This window comes from Trachemys scripta, chromosome 1 (assembly GCF_013100865.1).
Source record: "Trachemys scripta elegans isolate TJP31775 chromosome 1, CAS_Tse_1.0, whole genome shotgun sequence".
NCBI lineage: Eukaryota > Metazoa > Chordata > Testudines > Emydidae > Trachemys > Trachemys scripta.
Window position 1 is genome coordinate 223,578,763 of NC_048298.1, and position 17,502 is coordinate 223,596,264.

Below are 17,502 nucleotides of genomic sequence, written 5' to 3' on the forward strand. Positions count from 1 at the left end.
TTTCTTGATGTAGTGGGAATCTCTTGCACGACTATCCCATTCGCAGAGAAAACAGCAGTACTTTGTGTATCCAGTCTGCAGACCAAGCAAGAGAGCAAAACCTTCAATTGCCACAAAGTTGCCACTGATGTTGGTCATAGTTTATGCACCTCAAAAGTTGTTTCATGTTGCCATAGGTTTCCTTCATATGGACTGCATGACCAACTGGAATTGATGGCAAAACATTGCCATTATGCAGTAAAACAGCTTTCAGACTCGTCTTCGATGAATCAATGAACAGTCTCCACTCATCTGGATCGTGAACGATGTTGAGGGCTGCCATCACACCATTGATGTTGTTGCAGGCTACAAGAGCACCTTCCATGAAGAAGAATGGGACAAGATCTTTTTGACGGTCACGGAACATTTATCTCACAGTGGCTCACCTGGATGGAGGGATTGTGCCCCATGGAACATCACCTGCCAGGAGATTCCACTGCTGTAGTCTGGAGCCCAACAGCTCTGCCTTACTCTTGGGTAGTTCCAAATCCCTGACAAGGTCATTCAGTTCACCTTGTGTTCTGAGGTGTGGTTCAGAGAAGGAAGATGGGAGAAAATGTGGGTCCTGTGACATTGATGGTTCAGGACCAGAAGTTTCATCCTTTTCCTCTTCCTCGTCTGACTCAAGTGAGAATGATTTTGGTGCATCAGGAACTGGCAGTCCTTCTCCGTGGGGTACTGGGCGTATAGCTGATGGAATGTTTGGATAATGCACAGTCCACTTTTTCTTCTTTGACACTTTCCCAACTGGAGGCACCATGCAGAAGAACAATTGCTGGTATGATCTGTTGGCTCTCTCCAAATCATTGGCACTGCAAAAGGCATAGATTTCCTTTTCCTGTTCAACAACTGCCGAAGATTTGTTGCACAAGTGTTGCAGCATATGTGTGGGGCCCACCTCTTGTCCTGATCTCCAATTTTGCAGCCAAAATAAAGGTGATAAGCTTTCTTAACCATAGTGGTTATACTGCGCTTTTGTGATGCAAAAGTCACTTCACCACAAACATAGCAGAAGTTATCTGCACTGTCCACACAAGTACGAGGCATCTCTGCTCACTTTGGCTAAACAGAAATGTGTCCCTTTGCAAAATCAAACACTGACAAATGAGAGAGCAACACACTGTATGATTTCTAGAGCTGATATAGGGCAATTTGTTCAGCAGAGTGATGTAAGCTTCGTTATGATTGCATCATCCATGACTTCTAGGAATAACATGATGCAATTCATATAATGTATGATGCAATACCAGCTTCAGATTGCATCATTCATTGTTTTGCCTAAAAAGCAAGTACTGTCCAAACCCAGTCATAGATCTAGTCAAAGATGTAGTTTAGTCATTTCTGGTTTAAATTGAGATCCCTTCCCTTTATAACTCACTTATCCTCCGCCATTCCCAAGTCAAGGGTCGTATATACTGACCCAATAGCATATCTTGAAAACTAGAGCCAATCAACAATTTTAAGCATAATTTTCGTTCAGTGACCCAGAATTAGTAAAGTTTTACTACATTTATTTCAGAAGCATTTTGGCTGGAGAGCAGTGATATTAAAGATGAATTTCTCATTTAGTACATGTTATTGTGGTACATCAGACATGCCTACTCATCTAGTTTTCTTGGTAAAATACTGCATAACTACCACAGGGTGCAAATTCACATCCTAGCTCCCTGATCCCTCCTTTCACTTTAATACTTAACAGTAATAAATCTACTCTGAAAATCTTTTAGAATTACTGATTTTCCCTTTAAGTCAATAATTTCCCCCATCATCTAATTAACATGCCCAGTAAAATATAGTAGTAATTGCACAAAACGTAGCTGCACAAGACAGGAGTTCACATTTTTTATTTTAAAGGGTCTTTCAATTTAAACAATCTTCAAACTGTTTAGATCACATTGGCAATATGCCTCATAAAACTGAGAATTCTCTTAAACATCCAAATCACTTCAATAAGAGTAAATAAGAGACAAGCTGGATAAAAGTGGAGGTAGTTAGACTCTTGAAAGTGAAAATAATTCCTTACAGACATATTTAAAAAAAAAAAAAAGTTTCAAATGTTCTCTTTCTTCCACTCCTTTGGATTCTCTTATTGCTTTCCTAGTGGATTAATTTGTGCAGGCTTTTGGGGGGGAAAAAAGTAAAAAATAAAAGCTACCTTTTCTTTTCCTCAGTAGAATTCTGTGTACGTTCCTCTTACCAAGGAGCAATATATTATGCCATTGATTTTTTTTTTTTTAAGCAGAGTTCCCAAATGATTTCATTAGATAGTTCTGCAACTTAAAAACTGGTGACACAATATGACCCAAAATGTTTAAAGAAGTCCTGCATCAAGTGTTGTATAACCAATTTCTCTCTCTGGTATTACCAGAGCTGAAGTTTCAAGCTGAAATGCAAGAGTTACGAAATTAGAAAATCTGTCAAGTTTCTCAGTCTTCTGAAATGTATTTATTTTTATTTAACAACACGATTAAAGTTACATCTAAAGGCCCAAATCTGCAAAGGAGTACCCTCACAAGTATAGTTAATACAGCACAGTCCCACTGACAGTAACCATACACACAGTTGTATTGGTTTCTGGAAATAGACCCTTAATTTATAGCTAATAAACAGCTGTTTTATTAAATAGGTATCAGTTATCTGTCTCAGATGCACCCAAACTGCCTGCAATATAGATAAGTACCATCTAATGGATTTAGTGCCTTCGTGAAATGCAGTTTGGAGCACTGGTAAACAAATTCATTTCAAGCACCACAATGAGGCAGAACAGCTGTTAGTTATGAAGGCCTATACAGTTTTTTTTCCTCTCTCAACCATTTAGCTAATAAAATACATAATAAAACATGAGAAACCCTGAATATACAGATTGAGGTAACATATAAAAATCCTGTAGCAGTTTATCGCAATGATCCAAAAGAAACTAGTAATACCATTACCATCTATTTTAGAGTTGTACTGTTGCCCATTAGCTATGTACCTGAGCACCTTCCACCTAAAGTAGAAGAGCAAGTAGACTTCTTGGAGTATCCAGGGGAAGGCCTAGCCCCACTGAAGTCAACGGGAGTTTTGATTTCAGTGGAGCCAGGGTTTCCTCCTTTGGCTTTTCCCCTTTGTCAGCTTATGTATAATGGTTGATGGTGTGAATGTCACTTTGGTTCCAGTGGAAAAGCTTTCATAAAAAAGGTTTTGCAACATTTTCTAAAGGTGGAAATCCTCTAGATTAATCTAAGGATCCTCTGGAAGTTTAATGTTATCAGTTCTAATATTTCAGATATTACTGCAGAATATTATAGGACTTTTTCCTTAATGCAGGGATATCAAGTGGAGATGTCACAATTTCTGCACTACTATTTCATGAGGCACTCTAGGTCAACAATCAATATGAGGCACACACCAGAGTTAAAAAATTAGTGGTGCTATGTTTGCAATTTTTTTCTTAAAATAGAGGAGGTCCATTTTAACTTCAATATCAAAGGAAGATAAATATCCCAGGGGTTGCATGTACACCACAAATGCAAACAGTGGCTGGTCAATATATTGCATTACAATTAAGTCTACTTTAAAAATGTATCCAATTTCTTTTTAATATGTTCAAAAGCATCCTTCCCCATGTAGTCCATACGGCCTTCCTCCCACTTCTTCCGTTCATCTTCTGCATTTGGCTCTTCTGGTTTCAGCTGAGTGGACAGCTCAGAAATAAGATGGGTAGTCTCATCCTAGGAAAGGAGACAGGACAGTGCAAAGCAGTCACTTCATTAGCCTCATTTTAGTGATGGGCTTAAAATCAGTTTCTAAATTTTAATCATCCAAATCAAAAAGGTCTTGAAGAGATTGTTCATTATGATTTCCATGATATGGTAGCATTTCCCCAGCTGTATCACTTAGCAAAGTATCTTTGAAAGAGTCAAACATATTTCCTGGTCTTAACTCACAATCTGGCAAATTCAGAAATGCCAACAAAAATGAGGTTTTTAAAATGAGGATATATATATGAATAACGCTCTGCACCTGTGTAGAGTCTGAATAACTTTATCAGGACTCCACATGGATGGAGATATCTAGACTAGCAGATCCTAGTGCCAGACTGGGATCAGAGTTTTGTCTGGTCTCCAAAGAGTTAATGGACAAGGCAGTAAGAACTCAAGCTAGAAACAGCAGCCTGTGTTGGACACCAGTCTCACTACCCATCCTGAAACTCTTGTAAATTTTAATTAAAAACGACCATTCAATGCACAGATAGTTTGCACCTCTGAGGGATATTTCAAATTTGCCAATTTTGGTTTGGAGACTCAATTAGCAAAAGGTTATTATGTGAATAAAAGATAATGAACAAGTACGGATCATAATTTAATCAATTAAAGGGAAATTAATATACTGTGAAAGGAATTTCATTTCTGTAATACCTATGATAGACCCACCCTGTTCCACATGCATGATTGAAACAAAAATAATATTCCAGACTGACCTAGGACCTCACCCTGTACGCCGCTACTCATACAAATAGCCCTTACTCATGCAAGTATGATGATCCAGAATGCAACTGCCAATTTTCATAGCATATATCAAAGATAAAATGCATCTGTAACAAACTATTCTGTTTGACTCCAGATGAAGATCTAAGATCTTCCTTTCTGGACACGTCAATTAAGCATCATTTATATAAAAAAGTATAATGTAGGGGAAAAAATTATGAATTGACCTGACAAAGAAGTCAGTAATAAAAACCAAGGATCAGATGAATATATAGCAAAGGGTAGAACGTAAAAATTCCTAACATCTGCTTAAATAAAATCTATATGTGAAGATGATGCACAATGCACAGGTTAACGGAGATAGGGATTTTACTTTACTCTACAGTATACCATAAATCAAGTCATTTAAAGGATAAAGTGAAATTCAAGTAAAAAATATAGACAGTCTTACAAGCAGAAAAGGATGGAACAGTTCTTTCAGCTTGAAAGTGCCTCCTGCTAAATTACGTCAATCTTAATTGTCCTGATAGCATGACATAACCCCTAAGTAAAAATTAGGGGGGAAAAAAGCATGAAGCTATTTAATGTACCACCCTATATCGGAAACCTACTGACCGCTACACTTACCTACATGCTCCAGTTCCATCCAGGACACACCACACATTCCATTGTCTACAGCCAAGTTCTAAGATATAACTGCATTTACTCCAATCCCTCAGACAGAGACAAGCACCTACAAGATCTCTGTCAAGCATTCTTAAAACTACAATACCCACCTGCTGAAGTTAAAAAAACAGATTGACAGAGCCAGATAAGTACCCAGAAGTCACCTCCTACAAGACAGACCCAACAAAGAAAATAACAGAACACCACTAGCTGTCACCTTCAGCCCCCAACTAAAACCTCTCCAGTGCATCATCAAAGATCTACAACCTATCCTGAAAGATGATCCCTCACTCTCACAGATCTTGGGAGACAGACCTGTCCTCGCTTACAGACAACTACCCCCCCAACCTAAAGCAAATACTCACCAGCAACCACACATCACTGAACAAAAACACTAACCCAGGAACCTATCCTTGTAACAAAGCCCAATGCCAACTCTGTCCACATATCTATTCAAGTGACATCATCATAGGACCTAATCACATCAGCCATACCATCAGGGGCTCGTTCACGTGCACATCTACCAATGAGATATATGCCATCATGTGCCAGCAATGCCCCTCTGCCATGTACATTGGTCAAACCGGACAGTCTCTACGCAAAAGAATTAATGGACACAAATCTGACATCAGGAATCAGAATACTCAAAAACCAGTGGGAGAACACTTTAACCTGTCTGGTCATTCAATGACAGACCTCCGGGTGGCTATTTTACAACAGAAAAACTTCAAAAACAGACTCCAACGACAGGTTTCAACGAGAGACTGCTGAGCTGGAATTGATATGCAAACTAGATACAATCAATTTAGGATTGAATAAGGACTGGAAATGGCTGAGCCATTATAAACATTGAATCTATCCCCCCCTTGTAAGTATTCTCACACTTCTTAGCCCAGTACAGACAGTTTGATATCTTGATTATCACTTCAAAAGTTTTTTTTTCCCCCTCTTACTTAATTGGCCTCTCAGAGTTGGTAAGACAACTCCCAACTGTTCATGGTGTGTGTGTGTGTGTGCGCGCTCAATATATGTTCCATTCTATATGCATCCGAAGAAGTGGGCTGTAGCCCATGAAAGCTTATGCTCTAATCAATTTGTTAGTCTCTAAGGTGCCACAAGTACTCCTGTTCTTTTATTTAATGTAGTGCCTCTCCAAACCAGGTGGGGCAGACAGCAATATTACTATAGTATTAATGGTGTATGCCTGATATGCGACTACTGATAAAAACTGAAGAGCCACAGGAAGATTTCAGCAGAGATCCATGTGTTAATGAGTTCCTAAATCAGATTTAAAAAGAAAAAAAAAAAAAAAAAAAAAATCACAGGAAACTTTTCTGGCATTGATTTTGTCTTACTTGTCTGACTGTTATACTATTGGTCATGTTTGTAAAGTATATTACAGAATGTTTCATCAGAAATTTTACAATCCTAAAACTTTGTCTAATATTTTAAGCCTTTTCATATAGTACCCACCAAATTTAAAATATCGTGGATTTAATACCAACCATCTAAGTACTATGGCAGCTGATAAAGGAGGAGTTGAAAGTTTGCTCCATCTGAATACACTGCTCAGGAAGGCACACCAGGAAGCAGCTCCTCTGATGTTATGAGCAAAGGAGAACTGATTGTTAACTCATTCAGAAGGGTCCACATAACCCTTTGAACCCTTGCAAGAAATTCATAATAAGGCAGCTTAAAAATAAAGAACTATCTTTCTGCTCAGCTCCCAATTCATCTACTTGAGGCTCAACAACCAAGAAAAACGTTTTACAGAGTATACTTACTCCCTGGAGATATGCACGTGTGACAAAATCTGGCACTTATTTCTTAAGTAAACATATAATCCCTACTAATATATGTTAACCCATTTACTTACCTTTATTACATGGATTAAAGCGAACCTTTGGATATTATTAATGACAGAAGGTTAAATATTATGGGTTAAATCCTGGCTCTGTCCAAGTCAGTAGCAAAACTCCCACGGAACCAAGATTTTACCTATTATATGTTTTATCTTAAATTATTTCAGCAGATAGCTCACATTTGAGCTTTAAACACCAATTATTATTGAAACAACTATTTATTACAAGATACGCAAGATTAATTTCAGAAATTTACCACTTGGGGTGGAGCAGGAGGAAATATACATTCAGATAAAAAAAAAAAAAAGTACAAATATTAAAAAAAGCTTCATAAACAAGGACTGGAAATGGCTAAGAAATTATACAAAGAAATCATTTCTATATCTGCCTGATCACTAATTATGATTTAATTTAACAAATAAGTATGTCTTAGCTAATCTCTCCCAAAATTGTGCTGGCAAAGAATGAAGTAAATGCACAAAGACTTGCAACAAGGGTGGAACACAAAGAGCTGCATATACCAGTTTCAAGGTTTGCTGAGGGGCAGGATGAAAGGCAAGCTGTTCTAATGGCTGGTCTGGCTCAGGGAGACGGACTTCAGAATTGTGTTGTTCAACTTGAGGTACAGGTGGCTGAAATGTAAAGTTTTATTAATTGTTGCTTTTTCCCTCACACAGTTTTTACATTAACAGAATTTGTACAGTAGAAAATAATTTCAGCTGGAGGAGTGGGGGATGGAGAAGAGACGCTAAAAATTCAGTTTGCTCTAAGGCCAGATGAGCAATTTCTATCTACAGAACGAGAGTAGATCAAGGTGATCCATAATAGAGATAAAGTACAGAAACTGTATTCAGGCCTACATAGGTTATCAGAAATATACATTCACCTCTTCTGGCAATCAGAGCACAGAGCCTTTAAGCTCGAGTGTCTTCTCACTTACACCAGAGTAAAACAGAAATAACTCCATGAGGTCAACGGAGTTAAGCCATTTTAAGTGAGAGGCCCTTAATCTTAATTTACATGATCTTTTGAAGCATTCATATTTTAATGAAAAAATTAAATGAGTCGCTTGTATACAACTAGCAATTTAAATATATTTTTAAAAACCCAAAAAAACACGTTAAGCAACATGTTTTAGAATTACCACCCAGTAGTGTATATGGGAATAGTCTGGGTCTAACAACATTCCGACGCCATCAGAAAGGTCCAACAAAAATTAAAATCCTTTAAATAAATTCAGTTTTTAAAAAGCAATTCTTGCAAATAGCCCATTTGCAGCCTCTCTAAAAACTCTAAAACAAAAAATACCACACTTTTCTACAGTAATGGTCAAGAAACACTAAAATAGTGATATGTTTACAACACACAAACATAGTATCATTATGAAGCGTTGACACAAATTTAGCCATTAAAATTTAGGAAAATTATATTTAATTTGACCACTGTACTGGGAGTGTAATCAGTAAAAACAAACAGCAGATGACACTGAAGCTACAATTTGATTTACTTTCGCCCAATCTACCATAATATAGCAAGTATTATAAAACAAAAAAATGTTATGACTAGTAGCCCTGCATGGTATGAAAGTGCTATTATGGACAAGGCTTTAAGGTGTCAGGATGAACAGAATAATGTGCACCCAAGTGACCACACTCCAGTGATCATATAGGCAATTCCAATTAAGTAAACCGATATACATAAGTGTAAAACAAGTATTCAAAGAGGAACTCAAACTGTCTTGCAGAAGTGAACGGTACATCTATATCAGAGGAATGCAGTCTAGGAAACAGTCTGAGGAATACACTTAAGTTTTAAACAGAAATCTCTGTAGATATTAATGATAAAAAAAGATTCCAGCTTTAAATGTATACAATGATAAGAATACTGTAATTCAATAAGGTTAACTTGGCAGTAGAATTTCCCTAGGATTTATTTAGCACCCACTAACTTGTCAATCAATATTCTCTTGATAGTGTTCAATACAAATTTTCTAACCTCCAGATACATCAGAACCATTCTTGACTGAAGATTAAAGACTATAAATTTTCATGATGAGACTTGAATTCATTTCGGAATTCAAGCACTACAACTAAATTGAGGAGGATGTTATCAAGATCTAATGCTTAAATTAAATTCTGTTTAGAGGCTTGTGTGTGTCATTCTAAACATGTCCATCACTGGTAGTGCCCAATGTGTAAAATATACATAGATATTCACAAGAAATAAAAAAAACTTGTATTTACAGTTTTAGTATCAAACTCTTCAGGTGGGCAAGTAGTGTTGTCTATTTCAGATGTCTGTTCTGGAAACACAGGGATTTGCAGAGAATTGATAACAAGGGGATTCTCATTTTTCGGTCTAATTTCATCTCCAATGAAAATGTGCTAGAAAAAACAAATCACATCACTATAAGAAGAATTTTGCAACAAACTGTTTTATGGTACGTGTGATTTAACAAATTATAAAAAATATTTATACTTTCTTCATGACACAAGGTTCTACTGTGGTATTTTCTTGTTGATTGTCACAGGCCCTGTAGAAGTTAAGGAATAAAGAGCTACAGAATCTGAAGGGGTTTCTTTTATCCCCAGACTAGGGCATAGGTTTCAGTGCCAGTCTCCTACCCAAACTTTGTAGCCAATCCAACACCCATTAAAGTCAAATGAAAGACTCCCATAGACTTCAGTAGGAGATGGATCAGGCCCTTAATACAAACCTTAAAGCCACCCCTGTCCACTGAGAAGAAATTATTCTATTTCCATACTAACTTAGTTCTATTGTTTCTTTATTGTACCAAGTATTGGAGGGACAAAAGTTAAGCAAACAAAAATTGCGAATATCCATAACCTGCAGCTCCCCTTCCTCACTTCTCCTTCCCAGTTTGCTAGGCATAAGAAAGGTTTTACAAACCAATTCTCTTCACATCAGTGGCAACAATCCAACTGATTTTATGGGCCTGTTGATGTTTTTATGATTATCATCCTCCAATTCTAAACACAGTTGTGAAAATCCATTTACATGTATCAAGGAGATGCAATTAATATGTGTATCAAAATCACAGTATTCTCTGCCCCCACTACTTCTACTTGCTGCTTTATCTCTTTTGAAACCACAATCTAATCTACTGGTCAGCAACTAGTCTACACTAGCCACTTTACATATGCAAATTAAGAGTATATTTCTTGATGAGAAACTAAAGTTTTACTTTTAAATTAAAATTGAGGTGCCAAACTGCTATAGCTTTACAGCATGCTTTCCGCTGTAAAGATATAGCAAACTCTTTCCTCAACATAAACATTCAGACCTTTTTCAGGGCAACTTTATTCAGTAAGTTGAGAAGCTAGGACTCTCATACGAACAGTGACGGTATTCCGAAGCCAGGTCTTCTGCTGATGTAAATCAGCTGAGCCCAATCAAAGACAGTAGAGCAATGCTGATTTACACCAGCCGAAAATATGGCTGCCAGGCTTTTTGGGAAGGTTTAAATGTCAGTTTACAAACATTATTAATCAATTGTCTTTACTTTTAATACAAAGGAAAAAAATCTTTGGAGCACTAATAATAATAATAATAATAAGCTAATACTTCACACAGAGGTATAGTTATCACATCCATCTCTAGCCAGCATCTGCATTTAAAAAAAAAAAGTCACTGCAGATTTATTGCCATTCAAAAGCCATCGTGCTTTCCCATCACACTCATCTCCCCATGCTAAAAAAGAAGTCAAGATGGTAATTTATTTTTATTTATTGAATTTTTGTTGGTGTTTTGATTTTGGCATATTCCCATTAGTCTCCTTTCCAAGATACCACTTTACCTTTTGTCCCTGGGATTCCATGTCTTCCATCTCTGGAAGTTTTTCTAACAAAGGCAATATGCTAGCATAGTATATCTTCCACCAGAGTACAAGATATGAAAACTGATGCTGAGATCCTGAGGTGGAGCCATCCTGTGTAATTGTTCTTGTTTGAGGGTTGTACTCGTAGTGCCAGGGCTTTGCTGACCCCAAAAAATGAACTACCTTTGCATCTCTGCCAAAACTGTGGAGGAAAGAAATACAAAGTTGTGGTATAGGAATAAATACATTCTGATTGGCATTTCAGAAGAAATGTGTATTCTTGGTGCTATGGTAGGTGTGACATCTTGCAACAACTACTCGTGACAATCATTGACCTCTTATTAATATAACTATCACCAGATGTGATCTCAGTTATGCAGAATAATTGAAAGCTATTGAAATTACATTATTTTATTAATCTGAATTGCTTTGCTTGAAAGAAAGGAAATAAAAGACTGCATTGTCACTTGTTTCCTACTGCTGATTCCAATGGAAATAGTTCATGAAGGAAACTGAAAGATTAAATTTCATATCTCTGCTTGTACATTCCCCTCCAAACTAATAAAAATCACTTTACTGAAAATCAAAGCAGCAAAATTCTTGATTATTGTGGTTCCAGTATTTAAGTTATCCAATGAAAGTTTCACACGAAGTTCATCGTAATTCACACTAATGGATCATTTATGACCCTTTTTTGAAAAAAATTCATATAGTCAGGTTTATAACAGTGTACTACAAAAGTTTATTAAAGAGAAAAAAAGAGCATTTGAAATCATATAATAATTGCTAGCACCAATTTTGCTTCAAGGAAGAATCTTATGGACACATTTCAATACTCTTACACTGTGAGAAACTTTAATGAAAATCAGTGGGGCTACTTTTGCAGTAAGAATATCAGAACTGTGCCATTAGGTAATCTGTGGTCTGTAGAATATAAGGAAAGTGTCACTGAAGTGACATATCAACCAAGATATATCAATTTAAGTAATACTGTTTCAACTTTTACTTTTGTTCTCTATTACAAGAGCTATTTAACAATACGAAGTGTTGAGAAATCTTGGTATTCTGCATCAGAGCAGATGCTAAAGGCTCTGCATTACTGTATTCCAACTTCTTGTCACATGACTTCACATTGTGGACTATTGTGTTAGACTAACTTATAATCAAGTTTCAGAATGGGTCACTATCCTTTTCTCTTATAAATGGGCAAAATATATTAAAGGGCTCTATAGAATTGCAATCATCCACCAGTAATACTACTTACTGTTTGAAAGCAGGAACATACGTGTAGATAGCACTACTGCTTAAGTTGTAGATAAATGGTAAATGTTTGCCAATATCTGTTGTTGCCCAGTTACTGAAGAAACTATTTAGTAAGCCTTGATCACCACCTAGAGAATAAATAAAATTATAAGCAGTATCAACAAAATGCCTTGACCACCACCTAGAGAATAAATAAAATTATAAGCAGTATCAACAAAATGTTCATGTAAACTACAATTTGTTTGAAGACTTAAAAGCCAAGAGAAAATTCAGTACTGAAAAAAGAAAAAATGAGTTCAACTGAGACTCTTTGGTCTAAAATTTGAGTGATTTGAGCTATAAACCCACACAGGTTTACAATCCTGTGCAGTCTTCCTGGACCCTGAACCTGGGCGTGCAGGGTAAGTGGGTGCTATGCACCCATTTCTTGCTCCTCCCTGAACACATGGTTGGAGACTGGGCTCCACCTCCTCCACAGTGGAGCTGATCTAAGCAAGAGCTAATATCCCTTCCCTGTACTGTTCCTGCAGCCGCACAACAAAAGTACAATCTAGCCCACAATCATGAAGTAAATCTGTCCCCCACAGCATTTTAGCTTAATCCTTTAGACTCCAAGGAGGAAGTTATATGAATATTCAGTTTGTCTTGCTTTCAAAAGCCAGTTTGTGTATGAGAAGAAACCGCAAAATCTTCAAACTGGGTAAAAATGGTCTGTAAGCAGCAGCAAGTAGACAAAAGACAACCGAGGTGATGGTGGGTGGGAAGATGAGGTAACAAAAGCAACAGCGTGATGCCAGTGTGTAACTGTTTGCAGAATTAGGGCCCTACTGGCAAATATACTGAAAGTTAATATAAATATAAAATATAATTATACAGCATGAATTTGATAGCATGAGAAATAAATAATACACTTATTAAATCAAATAATAAAGAATGGAAGGAAACCGAAATTAAGAGTTCATAGAATCACAGAATCATAGAAATGCTGGGCTGGAAGGGATCTTGAGAGGCTACCTAGTCCACCCCTGTGCACGTAGGCAAGACAAAGTAAACCTAGCCCACCGCGAGAGGTGTTTGTCCAGCCTATTCTTAAAAACTGCCAGTGATGGGGATTCCACAGCCTCCCCTGGAAGTCTATTCCAGAGCTTATCTATCCTTGAAAGTTTTTCTTAATATCTAACAAATCTCCCCTGCTGTCGATTAAGCTAATTGCTGCTTCTCCTACCTTCAGCATTTGTTCACCATAGTCTTTATAACAGCCCTTCGCATATTTGAAGACTTATCAGAGCCACCCTCAGTCTTCTTTTCTCAAGACTAAAATATGTCCATTTTTTTCCTCTTTTTTTTTTTTTAAATCTTTTCCTCATTGGCCAGGTTTTCTGAACATTTTATCATTTGTTTCATTCTCCTCTGGACTCTCTCCAAATTGTTCACATCTTTCTCAAAGTGTGGCCTCCTGAACTGGACAGAGTACTTCAGCTGAGGCCTCACCAGTGCAGAGTAGAATTGGACAATTACCTCCCATGTTTTATATGGGACATTCCTGTTAATACATCCCATAAAGTTATGAGCCTTTCACTATTGCATGACACTGCTGATTCATAACCAATGTACATTTGATTATGCCTCTCCAAGCATAGCACTTTGCACTTGTCTTTATTGAATTTCATCTTGTTGATTTCAGACCTGTTCTCCATTTTTTCAAAGGTCAATTTGAATGCTAATCTTGTCCTCCAAGTTTGCAACCCTTCCCAGTTTGGTGTCATCCACAAATTTTATAAGTATGCTCTCCATTCCATAATCCAAGTCATTACTGAAAATATTGACTACTACCCCTGTGAGACCCTACTAGGTACCTACTCCCAATTTAACTGCAAACCACTGATAATTACTCTGAGTACAGTCTTTCATCCAGTTTTCCACCCTTCTTATAAACCGTATCATCTAGAAGACCACATTTTCCTAGTTTGCTTTTGCGAATAAGATGTGGGACAGCCTCAAAAGCCTAACAAAAAAATCAAGCTATATCACGTCTACAGCTTTCCTCTTACCCACGATGCCAGTAACAAAGTCAAAAAAGGAAATTAGATTGATTTGGCATAATCCATGCTGACAAATCCATGCTGGCTATTCCTTATAGCCCTATGAACCTTTAGGTGCTTACAAATTGATTGTGCAATAATTTGTTCCAGTATTTTTTCAGGTATCCAAGTTAGGCTGACTGATCTGGAATTCCTGGATTCTCTTTGTTCCCCTTTTTAAAGATAGGTACTATGTTGGCTTTTCTCCAGTCCACTGGTGCTTAACCCACCCTCTATGACAGTGTTTCTCAAACTGGGGTCACTGCTTGTGTAGGGAAAGCCCCTGTCAGGCCGGTTTGTTTACCTGCCGCATCCACAGGTCCAGCCGATCGCGGCTCCAACTGGCCGCGGTTTTCTGCTCCAGGCCAATGGAAGCTGCTGGAATCTGTGCGGGCCGAGGGACTTACTGGACTTACCGCTTCCAGCAGCTTCCATTGGCCTGCAGCGGCAAACCACGGCCAGTGGGAGCCGCGATCAGCCAAACCTGCGGACAGGGCAGCCCCCACCAGGGGCTTTCCCTACACAAGTGGCGACCCCAGTTTGAGAAACACTGCTCTATGAGTTCTCAAAGATAATCACCAATGGTTCCGAGATTACTTAAGGAAGTGACTGAAGCACTTTAGGGTGAATTTCATCAGGCCATGCTGACTTGAATAATCTAACCTATCTAAATAAATATTCTTCAGCTTGTTTCCCCCCCCCCCTCCAATTTTGGCTTGTATTCCTTCCCCCTTGTTGTTAATATTAACTGTGATAAGTATCTAGTAACAATTTACCTTTTTAGAGAAGACTGAAGTAAAATAGACAAACACCTCAGCCATCTTGATGTCATCCGTTATTAGCTCTCCTTCTCCAATAAACACAGAGCCTACACTTTCCTTCATCTTTCTCTTGTTCCTAATGTATTTATAGACCCTCTTCTTATTACCTTTGATGTCCCTTGCTAGGTGTAACTCATTGTGTGCCTTAGCCCTTTGGATTTTCTCCCTACATGCTTGTGTTATTATTTTGTATTCATACTTAGCAATTTGTCGGTTTCCACTTATAGATATAGACAAAGGAAAGAATTTTTTTAACATAAGTTTTAAATGAAATAATGAGTAATGAGGCAGAGAGATTCAGATAACCCCCATCCATCTTATATGATCAAGAGTTATAGGGTTAGATCCTCAACTAGTGTAAACTGGGAGCTATGACAATTTACATCAGCTGAGGATCTGCCCCCTAGGTTTTTTGAGAGATTAAACCTTGAGTATTGTCATTTCCTCCCTCTGCTCTGCTAAGTAGGGCACTCAGCCCTTTACAGTTGTGGAGAATTGGCTTGTTGAGGGTAAGGGAAATTTCTTGCACGATGTTCTTGCTTACCATCAAAGCTGCCATATTCAGTAGCAAACTGCAGCAGACGGTTATAAGTTTCTACAGAAGGTCGAAAGACAAATACGCCACTATTAAAGCAATCTGGCCAGCCAGAATCAGGAGCTGCTGAAAGCTCTTCCCGTTCAAACAATTCATCAATGTTACATAACACCTTGAAGAAAAAGAAAAAGAAAAAAAAAAAAAAAAAAAAAGAGAAAAGAAAGTTAGACTCGAATTTAAAATTTTAAAGCAATAGTTTATGAGCACTTTGTTGCTTTTAACATCTGGACAGCTAAATCAAAACTGATGGATTAAATTACTATCCTTGTCATGGAAGCTTTAAGTATTTAGAGCACATTAAACAGTGACAGTGACATTTGTTAGTTGATAAGGTAACAATATTTATAGCTTTCCTTAAGTTCTAAGGCAAAACAGTGACCATAATGAAATTACAATATGATCACCAGGTTTAAAAGGCAAGTCCCTCAAAATATTCTAGTGCAACAGGGAGAATAACACTTTTACACCCCAGGATATAAGCAGGCTTTGCTGGTACATTTTTATAGATATATATCGAGAGAGACAGACAGAGAGAAAGAGAGGCAGAACGGGTCCTTCTGGGCATGCTGCAGAGCCCATCTGTTTGAACAAGCGTAATAAGGGCTGGTGAAAGCTGTGTCTGAAAGATCCGGGTTGGCACTGACTCTGGGGACTGCTGAGTGGAGCACTAGTTTGGTTTTTTTTTAAATATCGTTTGGGTTTATTTTTGGACTTGTTTGCCTGGTACGTTTGCCGGTTTCCTTCTTTTAAGCTTGAAGGGAACAGGAAAGACCGCTCCGTTTATACAACAACATTGAGGACCAGATCCTCTGCTGATGAAGTTCTGCATTGCTCCTTCAAAATCAATGGAGAAATGCTATAATACATTAGCTGAGGATCTGACCTGAATTTTTAATGGTTAAGAGAAGCCTATTGCATGGGATAGGTACTCTTTTATATAAAACTATAAATTAGAAATAAAATAGTGAATAAATACATTTCTTTACCACAAAAAGGAAAGATTCAATAAAAAACCCACTTCCCCGGAATATCTCCCTTTTTTTGGTAAATACAACACAGTACGGGATCACAGCTCATAAAAATGTTTTTCAGACTCAGACAAATGTTTAACTACTTAACTTTCTAATATAAACAACGAACTGGCCCAACTAATCCTGCAAAATGAACTGCTTATGTGTAGAGGATGGCCAATGCGATCATGGCCATAATTTGTACTGGACAACTAATTAAATGGGTGACTTTATTTCCATAGAAACTCTTTTGATCTTTGGGCCACCTTACTCTGATGGGTACCAGTCTGGATTTATCTAGCAGAACCTACCCAGCTATCTTTAACATCACTCAGAATCCTAACAACATGACTATCACTCTCTACTCACCAAAGTGTCTGCATCCATAAAGACACATTTGCTATACTGAGTGAGAGTCCAACAGTGAAGTTTGGTGAAGGTTACACCCAGCTCTGGCCTCTCCAGCAAAGCCAAGTGCATCGAGTCAGCACTGTCAATTGCATCCACTTCAATCACTTCATCAAACACACTGCAGAGGACAGCCCTGACAAAGCAAGCAACATACAGGAACAATAAAATTTAGAAACATTTCTTCAGTTAAACATAGTGCAAAAATTCTGGCACAGAGATAACTGACCCCACAATGACACTCCGTTCTGATTTAAAACAAAACAAACAAACAAACAAAAACTAGAGGTTAAACTAAGATGAACGGTCCTTGTAAACAAGAAGAAGTCGTCTGCCCTGGAAGTAACTATGGGGCACAAATTGCAAACTCCCTTCTACTAAGGGCCAGTGCATCTCAAGAAGTGATTGGTTCTGGCTGGGGAGGTGGTGTGACTAGGACTCTCACATTTT

At 37.7% G+C, this 17,502-nt stretch overlaps 1 protein-coding gene across 2 annotated transcripts in view; it reads right to left on the bottom strand.

Annotated features, from left to right (window-relative positions):
* Nucleotides 1-1,878: 1,878 nt before the first annotated feature.
* The window catches only part of GYG2 (glycogenin 2), a 33,502-nt gene continuing 17,878 nt past the window's right edge, over nt 1,879-17,502 (bottom strand). For both annotated transcript variants that reach the window (XM_034757510.1, XM_034757506.1), the window contains exons 3-9: nt 17,014-17,188; nt 15,584-15,746; nt 12,139-12,265; nt 10,854-11,076; nt 9,280-9,420; nt 7,558-7,668; nt 1,879-3,752 (exon numbers count right to left, since the gene is read on the bottom strand). In XM_034757510.1, coding sequence (XP_034613401.1) covers nt 3,591-3,752; nt 7,558-7,668; nt 9,280-9,420; nt 10,854-11,076; nt 12,139-12,265; nt 15,584-15,746; nt 17,014-17,188 — 1,102 coding nt within the window. In that variant the 3' untranslated portion in view covers nt 1,879-3,590. The remainder of the gene's footprint in view (nt 3,753-7,557; nt 7,669-9,279; nt 9,421-10,853; nt 11,077-12,138; nt 12,266-15,583; nt 15,747-17,013; nt 17,189-17,502) is intronic.